The sequence below is a fragment of the Mauremys reevesii genome, linkage group 21 (genome assembly GCF_016161935.1).
Source record: "Mauremys reevesii isolate NIE-2019 linkage group 21, ASM1616193v1, whole genome shotgun sequence".
Lineage (NCBI taxonomy): Eukaryota > Metazoa > Chordata > Testudines > Geoemydidae > Mauremys > Mauremys reevesii.
The window spans coordinates 4,134,861-4,153,606 of record NC_052643.1 but is presented as its reverse complement, the minus strand read 5'-3'; the positions used below and the strand labels follow the sequence as shown (position 1 = coordinate 4,153,606).

At 48.6% G+C, this 18,746-nt stretch overlaps 1 protein-coding gene across 7 annotated transcripts in view; it reads left to right on the top strand.

The window, feature by feature from the left end:
- Positions 1 to 18,746, top strand: part of LOC120387624 (protein-arginine deiminase type-2-like) — a 175,345-nt gene that overhangs the window by 77,034 nt on the left and 79,565 nt on the right. For 2 of the 7 annotated variants that reach the window (XM_039508551.1, XM_039508548.1), the window contains exon 1: positions 17,878 to 18,042. The exons of 1 other annotated variant lie outside the window; for it this stretch is intronic. In XM_039508551.1, the coding sequence (XP_039364485.1) occupies positions 17,951 to 18,042 (92 nt within the window). In that variant the 5' untranslated portion in view covers positions 17,878 to 17,950. Of the gene's footprint in view, positions 1 to 8,445; positions 8,575 to 11,968; positions 11,986 to 12,360; positions 12,424 to 12,732; positions 12,775 to 13,067; positions 13,170 to 17,877; positions 18,043 to 18,746 lie in introns of those variants that run through there. 4 more of the 7 variants (XM_039508555.1, XM_039508556.1, XM_039508553.1 and 1 more) reach the window with 4 other exon arrangements.

Sequence of the window (18,746 nt, the reverse complement as noted above, 5' to 3'; positions counted from 1 at the left end):
CAAATAGCTCTCCTGGATCAAGAGAGGGGCCCCACACCAGGACCATTTGTTAGTGGCTGAAATTCAGTGGCCTCGGTGATGCAGGAGGTCAGGTGAGACTATCAGAATGGTCCTTTGGGACGCTGAAATCTATGAATCACTTTATACCTCAAAATGTTGCAAGTCCCCCCTTAGTAAAAATGGGACCCCGCTTCAAACCGTTTCTGCACTGATGTGGAGTCTTGTACCTGCCAAACCTGACTGAGGAGGTTTTGCACAAAAAAAGTCATTGTGATTATTGGTGAGGCCTCAGCTGGAGTACTGTGTCCAGTTTTGGGCCCCACGCTACAAGAAGGATGTGGAGAAATTTGAAAGAGTTCAGCAGAGGGCAACAAAAATGATTAGGGGGCTGGGGCACAGGACTTATGAGGAGAGGCTGAGGGAACTGGGATTGTTTAGTCTGCAAAAGAGAAGGATGAGGGGGGATTTGATAGCTGCTTTCAACTGCTTGAAAGGGGGTTCCAAAAAGGATGGATCTAGCCTGTTCTCAGTGGTACCAGATGACAGAACAAGAAGCAATGGTCTTAAGTTGCAGTGGGGGAGGTCTAGGTTGGATATTAGGAAAAACTTTTTCACCAGGAGCGTGGTGAAGCACTGGAATGTCAGGCTTGACAAAGTCTTGGCTGGGAGGATTTAGTTGGTGTTGGTCCTGCTTTGAGCAGGGGATTGGACTAGATACCTCCTGTGGTCTCTTCCACCGCTGCTATTCTATGATTCTATGATCCCTCTTCCAAAGTAAAGGGCCACTCCCGTAACAGACCAAATTGGAATGGGCTGGTGCCCAGACCAAGGCAGTGATGAGAATCATTGTGCATTTGTGCTTTGCCTACCAGCCGACGCCAACATTTTGAAAAGCTGCGTCTCATCCCAGGCGGGGTCTATCCTGAGACTCTTTGGACCTTATTTTTTCGGAGGTGCTGAGCACCTACCGCTCGCACTGACGTCCGCTGTGGTTTGAACTGGCCGGTCTTTTTCATTCCCCCTGAAATATGTGACTGAAAACCAATAAAACCCTTAGCTTTTCATTCAAAAACTGAAAAATGTTTGTTTTTCAGCTGCAGGAAGCCAAAAACAAAACAACACCCATCCCCTTCTATTTGGGGGTTTCTGATTTTGCAACAATAACCTGAACATTTTTGATGGGAATGGAATTTTTTGAGGAAAACGTCCATTTGGTTGAAAAGCTCCTTTTCGCTGAATTTTCTTTCAACTAGCTCCAGCGCTCGGCTCCTCGGCAAGCCAGGCCCCCACCTGTCTCTAGCTGACTGTCCCAAAATGCAGGCACTGAAAATCAGAGGCTGCTTTTGAACTCGTCATCATTTTGCCTTTGAAAAATGTAGCCAAAGGATGTGTCCTGAGAGGCTTCGCAAGGGATGGAAGAAGCAAGGAGACCTTGGTGGAGAATATAACCTCAGTGGAGGCCGGGCACTGGACCCTGCGATGAATGACTCCAGCCTTACCCCAGGGTAGCCCCCATTAGAGGTGATGGAGTTCTACTAACACAAAGCTGGTGTAGCATGTTGGAAAATCAGGGCATGGCAGTGGAATGGCTTGGTCTGGCTAGCAGCAAAGTCCTTGCTACCATGTGTGACTGGTACTAAGCATTCAGAAAGGATCCTGGCTCAGACCTGACCTGAAGAACATCTCCACAAGGTGCTGGGGATGGGGGAGGAAAATTAATCCTCCCTGGTTGCATCTACACTGAGACATTTCTGAATATTCTCCCACCATCGGCCTAGTACAGGGGTCGGCAACCTTTCAGAAGTGGTGTGCCGAGTCTTCATTCATTCACTCTAATTTAAGGTTTCGCGTGCCGGTCATACATTTTAACGTTTTTAGAAGGTCTCTTTCTATAAGTCTATAATATAGAACTAAACTATTGTATGTAAAGTAAATAAGGTTTTTAAAATGTTTAAGAAGCTTCATTTAAAATTAAATTAAAACGCAGAGCCCCCGGACCAGTGGCCAGGACCCGGGCAGTGTGAGTGCCACGGAAAATCAGCTCGCGTGCCGCCTTCGGCACCTGTGCCATAGGTTGCCTACCCCTGGTCTAGTAGAAGTGCAGATTCCCAGGTGGTAGCAACAGCAGGGATGCACGTGTATAGCAAGTGGTGGTGTTTCCAACACCCGGGTTGTGTAACCCTGCTTAGAACAGATCTAGGTGGCATGGTGATAAAAGCACTGCTGGTCAGTCTACATTAGAGCTCCTGCCAGTTTCGTGTGTGTTATGGTAGCTCCTACAGCAGGGGTGGGCAAACTTTTTGGGCTGAAGGCCACATCTGGGTGCGGAAATTGTATGCAGGGCCAGGGCAGGGGGTTGGGGTGCGGGATGGAGTGCGGAGTGTGGGAGGGGATGCGGTGTGCAGGAAGGGGTTCAGGGCAAGGGATTGGGGTAGAGGAGTGCGGGGTGTATGAGGCGGCTCGGAAGGGGGTTGGGGTGCAGGAGGGGTGCAGGGTGCAGGCAGGGGGCTTAGGGCAGGGAGTTGTGAGGGCGGGGTGCAGGCGGGTTCAGGCTCCAGCCCGGCGCCACTTACCTAAAGCGGCTCTGGAGTGGCAGCAGCATGCACAGGGCACAGGGCACGATCCCTGCACGTCTGCCCTGTCTCCAGCCCCATGCCACTCCAGGAAGCGCTGCGGCCCCTAGGGGGCAGGCGGAGGACTCCGCATACGCTGCCCTTGCCTCCAGGTACCTCCCCCAAAGCTCCCATTGGTCGCGGTTCCCCATTCCTAGCCAATGGGAGATGCGGGGGGCTGTGCCTGGAGGCCAGGGCAATGCATGGACCCCTTTGCCCCTCAGCCTGGGGGTCGTGGGAACGTAGTGCCAGACGCTTCTGAGAGTGGTGTGGGGCCTGTGGCACCATGGGGGGGCAATCCCGTGGGCAGGATCCAAAGCCCCAAAGGGCTGGATCTGGCCGGCAGGCTGTAGTTTTCCCACCCCTGGCCTAGAGGCTCTGAGACCAGAGCCCTATTTCATTAGGTGCGGCACATGGAGATGGAGACAGTCCTTGCCTCCAAGAGCTTACAGTCTAAATGGAGATGACAGACAAATCAGGTGTCGGGCCCATCTCTCTGTACAGGAGGGGTTTAGCTGGGTGATTCACGGGGACCAGAGTGGCACTGAGAGAGTAATTTGCCCAAAGTCATGCAGAGGGTCTTTATTCCAACCTGTGACTACCACAAGATCAACCACCTTCTCAGGGGTGGGGGGATTTCAGGAGAAGTCTCAGGGCAGCCAGAGCCCAAGCAGAGCTGGTTTGTGAGCAAATTTCACAATTTTTTTTCCGAAATTTCTTCCCCCCCACCCCCCATTTTAGTTTTGAAAGATCAAAACCTTGTGCCCAGCTCCAGCCCCAGGAACCAGCCCCTCCTAATGGATGGCACCAACTTGAACACAAGGGGCGCCCGAGAGGTGCCGTCTGGGACACATCCTGGCAGGTTTGGCCTCGATCGAAAGATCAGCAATGAAACCAATTTGAACACTAGGAGTTCTCCCCAGATTAGTCCACTGCAAGAGCTGTGCTGGGGAGAGCTTTCTGCAGGGCTGCCCGGGGCGAGGGGGGGGCAAGTGGGACAATTTGCCCCGGGCCCCACAGGGGCCCCCATGAGAATCTAGTATTCTATAGTATTGCAACTTTTTTTTATGGAAGGGGCCTCTGAAATTGCTTTGCCCCAGGCCCCCTGAATCCTCTGGGTGGCCCTGGCTTTCCGCCAGCACCAGAGGTGGATAGAACAATGCCAGAGCTGAGCGAGGTTTCGGCGAGCTTTTCAAACCGTGCGTCTCCCAGGATGAAACGCACACCCGAGCCAAATGGGTGCTCAGAGCCCTCGGCGCCAGGAGCTAGCTTAGCAAGGAGACAGACAGGACCCTGAGGCCAAAGCCTTCGATGGCAGGTGGAGACGATGTCTTGGCCACCTCTTTGAAGGGTCTCCCCTTTGTGAGCAGCATCACTTTGGTCTTGCCAGGACTCAGCTGCAGCCAGGGTCTCTTCACTCAAGAACTGACTTCCTGTGGCCATTCTAGTAGAGACCATGGTTGCATCAGCTGGAAATAAAGTGTACGGCTGAGTGGTGCCAGCATCCTATCGGCAGCTGAGCCTGGGGGTCTAAGATAGACAGTTTTGGGGGGGGGGAGGTTATGGTTCATTTAGGGTGACCAGATGTCCTGATTTTATAGGGACAGTCCAGATATTTGGGGCTTTTTCTTACATAGCTGCCTATTACCCCCCAACCTCTGTCCCGATTTTTCACACTTGCTATCTGGTCACCCTAGGTTCATTTTACCATATAATATATGGTGATGCACTCTCAGCGGAGGGTGGGGTCTGGAGAGCAGACAAGCAATAGGAATCCCACAGCTGAATCTGTCAGTCACCCTCTTCCTTCCCCTCCTTCCCCCTACAGCAAAGGGCCTGGGGACACCTTCCTGATGGGCTGGGCAGCAAATAGAGAATTCAGTTCCCCCATCTGAATTGTTCCACATCCCAGCTAGTTCTGAGCAGCTGTGATGTGCCCAGGCGACACCTAGTGGCCACTGGGAGCTGGTGGCATTGCTTGCAGAGTGTTTCCCAGCATGCACAGTTCAGGGTATTTCCCAGCCTGGGAAAGGCTATTGTCAGGTGTCCCCCCCAATCTGTTGACCCCAGGAATATGTGCTCCGTCTCAGCCAGGAGCATACACAATGGGGGGCACTTCGCTCCGGATGCAGGAACTCTGTGTATTGAGGGGCTAGGAGTTCGTTTTATCCTCCCCCATGTTCTGGGTTACCGTTTTCTCTTTTATAATCCCAGCTTCCTCCTGGCACATACACACATGGAGCAGCCCTCACCCAGCATGGGATTCGTACACCCCCTCACCGGGTTGTCCTCAGACAAAAGAGGGCAGCTTGGTCTGCACTGCCCTTCAGTTCTTAACCAGGCTGCTGGGGCTGCCCTTTAATGGGGTGCTGACCTGATATCTGTTCAACTAGCAGCAGGACCCATTGGCCACTCTCCAGCCATTCAGCCTGGTAATTAACGTTTGGTCCTTCCCGAACTAGGCTGGATTTAATCAGCCCCTTCCAACTGACAGGCTCCACAGCTCAGCGCTGGTCACATGAATCACCAGTTGTTCAACCGGGGGGGTTCTTTAGCCACTTCTGCTTTTGCTGCATCTGAAGAGGAAATAACTCATCAGGCCTCATTCCCACAGATGGGCACCTGCCAGCGACGCAGCTTGAAAGACTTACCCTGCCGGAGGGACATTCTGTTAGAGTTGTCCCCTGGATTAGGGGTCCCTGAGGCTGCTCCCCAGCCACTTACAAAGACCACAGCTTGAAAGTTAAGAAGGGAAGAGTCTAGCCAGTAGTGAGCTGGGACACCTCCTAGAAAAACCCAGCAGCTACAAGGGCAGAGGGTCGTGGTTCAGTAGATGGCCCTCTTCTTCTTCTTCTTCTTCTTCTTCTTCTTCTTCTTCTTCTTCACGTGATGGTCCTTATTGTATTCCACTGAGAGTTATGCACACAAGTCTGAGCTTTTGAAATGGGGTAATGAAAGATCCCATGGCCCTCTTCACAAGGGTGGGGCTGTTAGCCCTGGAGAGATCGGCCTGAGTAGACCATGACAAGCTATGGCTGCAATCTAGAAGAATCTCTTCTAGTGCTCAAGTGGAGCTGTGTTTTCAGAGTGGAAGATCACAAGTTCACTTCCTGCTCCATTGACCTCTAGGCTATTAAGTGGCCAGAATTCCCTGCATACATATGCAGCCATGGATTGTAAAGTGGATCCAGTATGTCACGCCTGTTTCTAGCCAGGGCTATCAGTCTCTCACTGTGAAATCTTGAATTCTGCCTCTTGGTAGAGAACAAATGTCTCAGGGTTGAATTTGTAAGACATGCGTCTCCCCTGTAAATATATGTATACTTTGACTATGCTGTTCAGCTTTATAGAATTTCCAGCAGGGTGGCATCCCTGGTAAACAAGGGAGACAAAGCTGGGATGCAAGCTGTGTGGAAACCTATTTGTTTGTGTCTAGAGTTTGTCATTTTATTTACCAAACGCCTCTTGTTTAAGATTCACTAATTTCATATGTTCCTGTAGTAAGATGAGGCCCTGAAATATAAATCCTTGTATCAGAGGCCTGGTATGAAGCCTAAGGCCTGAACTAAAGTAATGGTCAAGACTTTGCTAACATAAAGAAAAGTTAAGCTGTGAGCCAGAGGCAGGCCCTGCTCACAGAAGCTGGCAAGACAAAGGCTGATGTTGCAAATATATACATGCCTAAAAGGTCCTAAGCATTAATAATATAAACATGTGCCAGGATGGTACCAGAACATTCCGGTACAAGCACATTCCAAATAGATAACAAGGAACAGGCTGAGCCATCCTAAAGGCAGGGGCAGGAGGGTAATAGGATAGAGTTGTTTTGTTCGAACCAACATGTACAAGGTGAGGGGCGGCACCCTAACACATAGACGGGTTGCACCTCTATATGCTGGGAGTGATGTGTAACTTGTTTGTACCTGTGTATAAAAGTGCGCCCCTGAAGAATTGTCTTTGTCTGGCCTAGGGGGCAGTGGTAAGTCCCGCCACTGACTGAGCCGGTCCATTGTCAGGGAGCACATATGTACTAGCAGAACTGTAGACATCTGATCCGGGGAGCTAGAACTGTGTTTCGTTTGGCAATAAACCTGGCCAGGTGCCTTCGTACCTTATCGGAGTCTGTGGTCATTGGGGGTCTCCCGGGCTCTGCTGTGTCAGCGATCTGCAGAGCCGGGGCAGCGCACAGGGGGAACACACACGCAGCCGACTGGTATCAACGCTGAACAGAGCAGAGCAGTGACACCGGTGACGTCTGACGACAGTTCCTGAATACCTAACAGTGGGAGGATTTAGTGTGAGAAACTGTGGGGGTTTCCTCCTCCACAGTCTCGTGTCAACGGATTTTACAACCATTTTAGAATATAAAAGAATGACACCTCGCTTCCCCCCTAGAATTGAAATCAGAACATAGGAATGGTCACACTGGGTCAGACCAATGGTGTGTCTAGCCCAGCATGCTGTAGTCTGACAATGGCCAGTGCCAGACGCCCCAGAGGGGATGAACTGAACAGGGCAATTATCAAGTGGTCCATTCCCTGTCCTCCAGTCCCACCTTTTTGCAGTCAGAGGTTTAGGGTCACTCAGAATGTGGGGTTGGCTAAAAGCCATTGATGGACCTATCCTCCATGAACTTATCTAATTTTTTTTTTAAACCCAGTTATACTTTTGGCCTTCACAACATCCCCTGGCAATGAGTTCCACATAGGGTGACCAGATCACAAGAGTAAAATATCGGGACACATTGGGGTGCCATCAGCCCTGCCCACAGTCCACCCCCGCTCCTCCCAGGCTCCGCCCCCACTCTGCCCCAGGTCCCGTCCCCTCCCCACTCAGCCCCACCGAATATCGGACAAACAGGGTCCCAAGCATACATCGATTGGAACGCGGGACAAAGGGTTAAATATTGAGACAGTCCAGATTTTATCAGGACATCTGGTCACCCTGGTTCCACTGGTTGACCATTGTGTGAAGAAGTACTTCCTTATGTTTGTTTTGAACCAGCTGCCTATTAATTTCATTGGGTGTCCCCAGTTCTTGTGTTATGTGAAGAAGTAAATAACACTTCCTGTATTCATTTTCTCCACACCGTTCATGATTTTATAGACTTATATCCTATTCCCCTTTAATCATCTCTTTTCTAAGATGAATATAGAATCATAGAAGATTAGGTTTGGAAGCGACCTCAGGAGGTCATCTAGTCCAACCCCCCTGCTTAAAGCAGGACCAACCCCAACTAAATCACCCCAGCCAGGGCTTTGTCAAGCCAGGCCTTAAAAACCTCTAAGGTCCCAATCTTTTTAATATCTTGTACAGAAGCTGTTCCATACCCCTAATCATTTTATTGCCCTTCTCTGTACCTTTTCCAATTCCAATACATATTTGAGACAGAGAGACCAGAACTGCACATGGGTGTACATAGATTTATATAGTAGCGTTATGATATTTTCCATCTTATCTAACCCTTTCCTATTGGTTCCTAACATTCTGTTCGCTTTTTCGATGGCCACTGCATATTGAGCAGATGTTTTCAGAGAACTATCCATGATAACTCCAAGATTTCTTTCTTGAGTGGTAACAACTAATTTAGATGCCATCACTTTGTATTGTGATGAGGCAAGGCCAGATGATTACGGTAAAGTAGTAAGGAACAGGTATGTTAGCCCCAGGCTAAACAAATCCCTGGTACCATGGTAACCAAATGGCAGTTGCTCCAGGTTAATCAAGACACCTGGGGCCAATTAAGATCCTTCTAGAAGGCAGTGGAGATAGCTACATTGATTGGGACATCTGAAGCCAACCAAAGGCTGGCTGGAACTAGTTAAAAGCCTCCCAGTTAGTCAGTGAGGCGTGTGTGTGTGTGAGAGGAGCTGGGAGCAAGAGGTGTAAGGAGCTGAGAGGGTGTGCTGCTGGAGGACTGAGGAGCACAAGCATTATCAGACGCCAGGAGGAAGGCCCTGTGGTAAGGATAAAGAAGGTGTTTGGAGGAGGCCATGGGGAAGTAGCCCAGGGAGTTGTAGCTGTCATGCAGCTGTTATAAGAGGCACTCTAGACAGCTGCGATCCACAGGGCCCTGGGCTGGAACCCGGAGTAGAGGGTGGGCCTGGGTTCCCCCCAAACCTCCCAACTCCTGATCAGACACAGGAGGAGTTGACCTAGACTGTGGGTTCCACCAGAGGGGAAGATCACTGAGGTGAGCAAATCTGCCAATAAGTGCAGGACCCACCAAGGTAGAAGAGGAACTTTACCACAGTATGTATAGTTGGGATTATGTTTTCCAGTGTGCATTTTCTTTCTTTAATTTTTTTTTTTTTTTTTTTTTTGCATTTGTTAATGTTACCAGTCATTCAGTTTTAGGAGATCCCTTTGTAACTCATTGCAGTCAACTTTGGACTTAACTATTACCACTACAAAAGTGATTTTTTTCCCCTCCTACTGATGATAGCCCACTTTAATTGAATTTTCTCATTAGAACTAGTAAGGCAACCCCCATCTCTTTGTGTGTGTGTGTGTGTGTGTGTGTACTGTATTTTCCATTCCATGCATCTGATGAAGTGGGTTTTAGCTCAAGAAAGCTTATGCCCAAATAAATGTGTTAGTCTCTAAGGTGGTACTTGTGGTACTCCTCGTGGTTTTTACTGATACAGGCTAACACCGCTACCACTCTGAAACCTTTGCACCATCTGCAAATGTTGCCACCTGACTGTTCACCCCCTTTTCCAGATCATTTATTAATATGTTGAACAGCACAGTTCTCAGTGCAGATCCCTGGGGGACACCCCATCCATTGTGAAAACTGACCATTTATTCCTACTCTTGGTTTCCTGTCTTTTAACCAGTTACTGATCCATGAGAGGACCTGTCCTCTTATCCCATGACAGCTCACTGTGCTAAAGTGCCTTTGGTGAGGGACCTTTGTCAAAAGCTTTCAAAAAGTACAAGTACACTATAGGCACTGGATTACCCTTGGCCACATGCTTGTTGACACCCTCCAAGAATTCTAATAGATTAGTGAGGCATGATTTCCCTTTACACCTGCCAGCTTATAATTAAAGAGCTAAAAGTGGGCAGTGAGTGAGCCCCACTAAAATGAATCCCTTTTATAACTGTTGGGTTTGCTTTAAAAAATTGTTCTTACAAAATTATGGTGACCACACGTAAAAATAGCTTTAGCCATTCTCTCTAAGTGTTTATCTGGTCTTCCTCGCTGCAGTGCGTATCACATTCATTCCTGAATTTATCCTCACAACAGCTCTGTGAGGTGGGGAAATATCATTAGTACCTCCATTTTCCAAAAGGGGAACTGAGACACAAAGGCTGCGTTTACACTATGAGCTAGGGGTATGACTCCTCTGCTCGTGGACACATACTTCTGCTAGTTCGGACAGGTTGGTACTTGGTATGGCTAAGCCATGCCTCAGCTGCTACTATCCATGCTACTGAGGCTATGCTGCTATTTATCCTCCTGTTCGCTCCATTGTGCAAATGAGCAGGGGACTCACCCCCCTCGCTTATAGTGTAGACATAGCCACAGCGGTGTCGGGCCAGATCCCTGAATGAACTCCTAGCATTCAGGCACCCCTTGTGTCTTGTGCTTCAGACATAACAAAAATCACACCAAGAAATCACAGCGGCAGCGTGGGGTCCCAAACAACTGTGTTTGCTCACTGCACACAGCAGCTCGATACACACGGCTGCCCTGGCTGCCTTTGGGTGGGTTCTAAGATATAGCACAGAGAGAGGGTCTTAGACCATTTACAGGGATATCACCCTAGTGCTGTCTGCCAGAGCACCAACAGGCAGTGGGGGGGGAGGGATAGCTCAGTGGTTTGTGCATTGGCCTGCTAAACCCAGGGTTATGAGCTCACTCCTTGAGGGGGCCACTTAGGGATCTGGGGCAAAATCAGTACTTGGTCCTGCTAGTGAAGGCAGGGGGCTGGACTCAATGACCTTTCAGGGTCCCTTCCAGTTCTATAAGATAGGTATATCTGCATATATTTTATTTTAAAGTGACTGCATTTGTAGACACACTCAGCCCCCAGCTGTTCTTAATGAAGTGATAAAATCAAGGCTGCTGAGTTCTTTTGAAAACTGGCCATGTGACTTGCCCAAGGCCACACCCATCCTTCCCGAGTCCCAGTCCAGTACCTTAACTGCAAGACCATCTTTCCTCCCCACACCCACCAGGTCCTCTTCCTGGGGACCTCTGTATTCGTTAGCAAGAGCAGATAATCCAATTTCTAATGAAGATCCCATCAAAATCCCCAAAACTCCAGGGCCTCTGAAATCACCCAAAATCCCAAAGCACCAGGGCCTCCCCAAACCCCAAAAGTTCTGGAGCCTCCAACCCCCCACCCAATCCCAAAAGCTCCAGGACGTCTTTAAGGCTCCAGAACCTTTCAGGATCACTTGAAGACTTCCATGGAAACCAGCAATGGACTTGGAACCCATAGCTACAGCACTGAGGAGGATATTCCTGTTATATGAATAGCCTCTCTTTACCAATGCTGAGTATTTAATCTCCTTGGAACAGACAAACTTCCTTGTTACAGCTGATGAAGCAGGGGCTGGTCAGCAAGTCTCTGCTGACATCACCTCTTGGCTGAGAAGAGTTCAATGGAAAACAAAAAAAGTAGATGTCGGCTAGCCATGTGTGTGTTCCATACTTCTATGGCTAAGCTGCTCCCTGATTGGCTGAATCACACTAATCTTGTGCCCGAAGCCAATCAGAATGTAGTTATTCCTAAACAGTGCACAGTGCTTGTCACTCCTCAGAAGTGACATCCGCCAAGCACAATGAACAATGACATCTCCCTCCATTGTTGGCCTCATTGTAACAGAATGTTGTCGAAAGAGCAGTGATCCAGCTATGCTTGGGCATTCCTTTTCCATAAATGCTCTGGCTCTGGCTCTGCATTTCATTGCTATCAACCAAGGACCATCCCTGTTGCAGGGATCTGACATTATCTCTTAATAATGGCATTTTCATCCACTATTTTGGCACAGCTCAGAAAGCCCCAAGCTGCCAAAATCTTCTTTCAACACCTAATTTTACTCCAGCTGACTGAAATGACCCGAAGTCAGGTGGCTGCTACTCACCTGTCTGTCCTCTCCTGAACTCATACAAAAAGGAAATTTTTGGAAGATATTTTTTTTTAAGAAAGTTGTTCTGCTCAATTAAAGAGAGCCTGGTTTTATTTTTTTAATCAAAGGTTTTGATTATCTCCAGCCCATGTTGGCTTTAATGGGATTTGGGGGTGATGCTGATGGAAAATCAGACAAAGAAAAATTAAACTTAGAGTGGAAACTTCATCCCTAATGCTAGGGGTTTTGTTTTGTTTTTTTGGTTGGTTGGTTCTCAAATCACTAGGGGGTAATTATATATTCCTATTTGGTATGATGGGATGTTAGAGAAATAATTCCATTGAAGCATTCTGATTGCATCATAGCCAAGGAGAACAAAGGGTGTGTGTGAGAGAGAGAGAGAGAGAGAAAGAGAGACCATGTAGCAGGGTGGTCCTCTGCTCCTGCCCTGAAGGGCTTAAAACAGCCCTACGAGGGGGGCTGTTGCTGGGGCAAGAAGCCTGGGCTGATTGAGGAAAGCTGGCTCTGCTGTGGCCATGCCCCAATCAGGCCCAGCTGGCCCCTATAAGAGGCTGTGAGCTAGAAGCCCAGATAGTCCCCCCTGGCCTGCCTGTAGAGGGAGAAGGGCCTGGCTGTAGGGAGCTAGAGACAAAGTACCTGTGTGGAGCAGGGCTGGGGAACTCTAGCCTGGAAAGCCCCAGGCTGCGGCCTAGCATAAGGCTAAGAGGTACTGGGGGTTGCAGGGGTAAGCCCATGGGTAGCCAGAGGTAGTAGGTCCAAACCCCTTTGCCTGTGATGAGTGGCTAATACTGCAGTCTGCCCCAGTGAACGGGGGCTAGATGGAGACTGGGCAGTAGCCAAAACTGAGGCAAAGTGGGGATAGTGGGTTGGGGGTTCTCCAGGGAGGGGAGACCCAGATTGGTGGGTTACTGCCAGGGGGCAGCACCCCATGTAAAAGGGCACCAGGTCCAGGGAGGAACATGGGGGCCAGAGGCCAGGCGGATCACTGGCCTGCAGAGGGTGCTCTGGAACTGAATTGAGCTAATTCCCTGAGAGACCAGCAGGAGGCGCTGCAGGGGTGAGTCTGGTTGTCTACAGACCACTTTAAAAAAAATCAGTCAAGGTCTGCTCTGTGTGATAGATGGCACAATTTGTCTTAGTGTGCTTGAGTAAAATTTCCCCACTATGGAGGTGATGTGTTCTGGTTAGTGGTCTCCTCCCCCAGAAGTTGTTGCATGTTAGTGGTGTTGTATGTACATCATTTGTGACGTGGTCTGAGATCTTTCAGGACAAAAACTATGGAAATGAATAGACAATATTCTGAACCACTTAAATACAATAAGTACTTTTTTTTTAACTTTGAAATTGAAGGATAAACTTCCCCAGTGTTGAGAAACAAACCGGACACTTTAACCAGATGAGGACTCATCCTTGACAAAAAGAATTTTTGAGATAAGTGAAATGTCCATTGAGGTGAGTGGGAAATATTTAAAGCAATTCTGTCAGGTCAAATTTGGCCTTGTATTTTGTTAAAATATAAATCAACAGTCAGAAACATTTCTATTTATTTAAAAATGCCAGTGGAAACAGCTTTTAAAGGAACATCATTTCCCTGTAGATCTTACAACTGCAACATTCAATCAGTGGTTCTCAACCAGGGGTACGTGTACCTAGGGTGACCAGACAGCAAATGTGAAAAATCGGGACGGGGGGGGTAATAGGAGCCTATGTAAGAAAAACACCCATAAATCTGGTCTGTCCCTATAAAATTGGGACATCTGGTCACCCTATGTGTACCCCTGGGGGTACACAGAGATCTTCCAGGGAGTACATCAACTCATCTAGATATTTGCCTAGTTTTACAACAGACTACATAAAAAGCATTAGCAAAGTCAGTACAAACTAAAATTTCATATAGACAATATATTATACACTGAAATGTGAGTACAATATTTATATTCCAATTGATTTATTTTATAATTATATGGTAAAAATGAGAAAGTAAGCATCAAAACCTAAGAATGGCCATACTGGGTTAGACCAAGGGTCCATCTAGCCCAGTATCCTGTCTTCAGACAGTGGCCAATGCCAGGTGCCCCAGAGGGAATGAACAGAACAGGTGATCATCAAGTGATCCATCCTCTTTCGTCCATTCCCAGCTTCTGGTAAACAGAGGCTAGAGACGCCATCCCTGCCCATCCTGGCTAATAGCCATTGATGGACCTATCCTCCATGAACTTATCTAGTTCTTTTTTGAACCCTGTTATAGTCTTGGCCTTCACAACATCCTCTGGCAAGGAGTTCCACAGGTTGACTGTGCATTGTGTGAAAAAATACTTCCTTTTATTTGTTTAAACCTGCTGCCTACTAACTTCATTTCATGACCGCTAGTTCTTGTGTTATAAGAAGGAGTAAATAACAGTTCCTTGTCTATTTTCTCCACATCAGTCATGATTTTATAGACCTCAATCGTATTCCCCCCCCCTTTAACCATCTCTTTTCCAAGCTAAAACGTCCCAGTTTTATTAATCTCTCCTCATTTGGAAGCCATTCCATACTCCTAATCATTTTTATTGCCGTTTTCTGAACCTTTTCTAATTCCAATATATCTTTTCTGAGATGGAGCGACCACATCTGCACACAGTATTCAAGATGTGGGCATACCATGGATTTATATAGAGGCAATATGATATTTTCTGTCTTATCTCTCCCTTAATAATTCCCAACATTCTGTAGCTTTTTTGACACTGCTGCACATTGAGTGGATGTTTTCAGAGAACTATCCACAATGACTCCAAGATCTTTCTTGAGTGGTAACAGCTAATTTAGACTCCTCAAAGAATTCTAGTAGATTAGTGAAGCATGATTTCCCTTTACAAAAACTGGGTTGACTTTCCCCAACAAATTGTTAATCTATGTGTCTGACAATTTCATTCTTATCGTTTCAACCAATTTGCCTGATACTGAAGTTAGGCGTACAGGTCTGATATTGCCAGGATCACCTCTGCAGCCCTTTTTAAAAATTGGAGTCACATTAGCTATCCTCCAGCCATTTTGTACAGAAGCCAATTTAAATGATCGGTTACAAACTACAGTTAGTAGTGCTGAAGTTTCACATTTGAGTTCCTTCAGGGATCTTGGGTGAATCCCATCTGGCCCTGGTGACTTATTACTGTTTAGCTTATCAATTTGTTCCAAAACCTCCTCTAATAACACCTCAGTCTGGGACAGTTCCTCAGATTTGTCACCTAAAAAGAAGGTTCAGGTTTGGGAATCTCCCTCACATCCTCAGCTGTGAAGACTGATGCAAAAAATTCATTTAGTTTCTCTGCAATGGCATTATCCTTGAATGCTCCTTTTGAACCTCGATGTCCAGTGACCCCACTGGTTGTTTAGCAGGCTTCCTGCTTTTGATGCACTTTAATTAAAAAAAAAATGCTATTACTTCTTGAGTCTTTGGCTAGTTCTTCAAATTCTTTTTCCTAATTCTATTTTTACATTTCATTTGCCAGAGTTTATGCTTCTTTCTATTTTCCTCACTGGGATTTAACTTCCACTTTTTAAAGGATGCCTTTTTGTCTCTCACGGCTTCATCTCCTTTGTTTAGCCATGGTGGCACTTCTTTGGTTCTTTTACTATGTTTTTTTAAATTTAGGGTGTACATTTAAGTTGAGCCTCTATTATGGCAATTTCTCAGTAATAATGTGGTGAGACACTTTTTTTTGTATTTTTATGACTGATTTTGTAAGCAAAAAGTGACAGAGTCCTGTGGCACCTTTTATAGACTAACAGAAGTATTGGAACATGAGCTTTCGTGGGTGAATACCCACTTCATCGGATGCATGTCGTGGAAATTTCCAGAGGCAGGTATAAATATGCAGGCAAGAATCAGACCAGAGATAACGAGGTTAGTTCAATAAAGGAGGATGAGGCCCTCTTCTGGCAGTTGAGGTGTGACCACCAAGGGAGGAGAAACTGCTTTTGTAGTTGGCAAGCCATTCACAGTCTTGGTTTAATCCTGAGCTGATGGTGTCAAACTTGCAAATGAACTGAAGCTCAGCAGTTTCTCTCTGGAGTCTGGTCCTGATGGTTTTTTGCTGCAGGATGGCTACCTTTAAATCTGCTATTGTGTGTCCAGGGAGGTTGAAGTGTTCTCCTACAGGTTTTTGTATATACTTCTGTCAGCCTATAAGGTGCCGCAGGACTCTTTATCACTTTTTTACAGATCCAGACCAACACGGCTCTCCCTTTGATAGTTTTTAAGTGAGGTGAAATGGGGGAGGGAGGCACACAAGACAAATCAGATTCCTGAAAGGGGTACAGTAGTCTGGAAAGATGGAGAGCCACTGGATTAGATCACTGCGGCTAGGGCATGGGTATCCGGAAACGAAATTGACTAAAATGTGACTATTTTCATTGCCAACCTCTCTGTGGTTATTTTCAGACCTCTCCTTAAATAGGGAACATCTTCCCCAAACTAGTCCAGCAAGTCCTGTCCTATCAGATCCTTCCTCTAGACCCACTGCTGCTGTGATGCCTACAAGAAATCATCAGCTGAGTGGCTAAGTAGAGAACCAGTGGGGATTGCTGATCTTATATGTATTAAAATACAAAGGAAAATAACTCCTGAAGGCTTCAGAACCACTAAACTGTGCACAAAGCCAGACTGTGTAAACGTGGCCTTCTTTCTAATACCCTTGTTTTCCCTCCCCTTTCCATATTGTCTGATATGCATTTGCTGCGGCTGTTTCTCTTAAGTTAGGCCCTGATCCTTCAAACACTTATTCATGTTCTTAATTTTGCACACAAGAAATGACATTAAAAATCGTATGTTTAGAGTTGGGTACAAACAGGGCATGTTTGCAGATCAGGGACCCAGACTCTTCAGGACAGGAACGATTCTTTGCTATGTGTTTACACAGCATCTAGGACCAAAAGGGGTCTCAGTTCTGACTGGGATCTTTGGATGCTTCTAAAATACTTTCAGGTTTAATCATTTAAAGCTGGTTCTCCTGTAACCCAGGGAAGACATTTTTCTTTTTAAAGTATGTTTCAAAAAGATATATTCAACTTGAGCATTAATAAACTCATCAAATGACACTAATAACAAAAGAGAAAATCCCTATACTTAGTGCCTGTTAAATGATTCAGTAATGGATGAATTACCAGCTGCCCCACACACCAGAGATATTCATCTTGCTGCTTTTTTTCCCCTAAACACAGCTTTTAGCTATAACACTGTCCCTTTAACTTTAGTGTTAAAAAATGTGACTGTTTTGAGAGAGAGACTTCCTCAAATCATCAGACAACTGGTCTCTGCTTAGTAAGACCAGCACCACACTGGAGGAGGAAGGAAAGAGATGGTGGCTGATTTTGAAGTAACCCCCCCCCCCCCATGTGACCCCAGCACCTGCCACCAGCTAAGGACTCTCAGATGCTAAGCAGACCACACCCAACCCTGGCACACTCTTGCATGTTGCTTGCACTGCCGCCAGGGACTGTGCCAGGTTCAAGTTTCCTAGGTGATACTTGTGCAGCAATGTCATTATGGAGGAAGATCTTGGACTGGATTAAGAGCGTGAGTGGCCCCAGATTTCTGTCTGGGCCAGTGTGCTGGACTGGGAGAGTAGTTGATTTGGGGGGAGGGAGAACTCAGTGGTTTGAGCAGTGGCCTGCTAAACCTAGGGTTGTGAGTTCACTGCTTGAGGGGGCTTTTTAGGGAACTGGGTTAAAAATTTGTCTGGAGATTGGTCCTGCTTTGAGCAGGGGGTTGGATTAGATACCTCCTGAGGCCCCTTCCAACCCTGAGATTCTAGAGGGAATCGGTCTGCAGCTCAACTGTGGTCTGAGTCTGGGACAGTGGGGGGAGCCCCTTGCCTGGGGCTTGGAGCTGTCTGGGGTCTGTACCCCGCCCCCATGTTCACGTCCTCTGTAGTGTGGCTGCAGCCCCCGGGCGATGGGGGCGGGAAATGGAGACGGGGGTTACACGAGGGGGAAATTGTCCAAAACTTCCCTTGTTTAAAAATAAAGGCGAAGTTCAGCCCGGAGCCGGCCCCACCCTGGGGGCAGGTTGCTGCCGCTGATTGGCTCCCTGGGGGCCCGCTAGGGGCGGAGGGGGCGTGTCTGGGCCGGTGGGGATAAGCCGGGGCTCGCTGCCGCGGGAGCCGCTCGGGCTCGGACGCACCTGGCGGCAGGTGGGGCCGGACGCGCGGGAGGCAGCAGCGAGCGGCGGCCGGGGGCTGCTGAGCGGGGAGATGCTGCGGGATCGGACTCTCCGGCTGCAGTATGGGAGCCGCATGGAGGCGGTGTCCGTGCTGGGCACCCAGATCTCCGCCGACGTGTACGGGTGAGTGTCGGTCCCCGGGGCAGCGTCCCGGCACCCTTCCCGGGTGACCCCAGCACCCCCCGGGCACCCTTCCCCCCTGCACCCACCTGTGTGACCCCAGCACCCTCGGGGCAGCGTCCCGGCACCCTTCCCGGGTGACCCCAGCACCCTTCCCCTGCTGCACCCCCCGGGCACCCTTCCCCTGCTGCACCCACCTGTGTGACCCCAGCACCTGGGCACCCTTCCCCCCCTGTGCCCCTGGGGACCCTTCGCCTGCTGCACCCCCCCGGTGACCCCAGCCCCCCGGCACCCTTCCCCTCCCTGTGCCCCCTGGGTGACCCCAGCACCCGGGCACCCTTCCCCTGTGCCCCTGGGCACCCTTCCCCCCCGGTGCCCCCCGGGTGACCCCAGAACCCGGGCAACCTTCCCCTGCTGCACCCCCCAGGTGACCCCAGAACCCAGGCACCCTTCCCCCCCTGTGCCTCCGGGCACCCTTCCCCTGCTGCACCCACCTGTGTGACCCCAGCACCTGGGCACCCCCCCACACACACACTGCACCCTCAGGCTGCAACCCCAGGCACCCTTAGAATCATAGAATCTCAGGGTTGGAAGGGACCTCAGGAGGTATCTAGTCCAACCCCCTGCTCAAAGCACGACCCGTCCCCTGCCACACACCCCCACGTGACCCCCCCCCACACACACTGCACCCCCAGGCACCTTTCCCC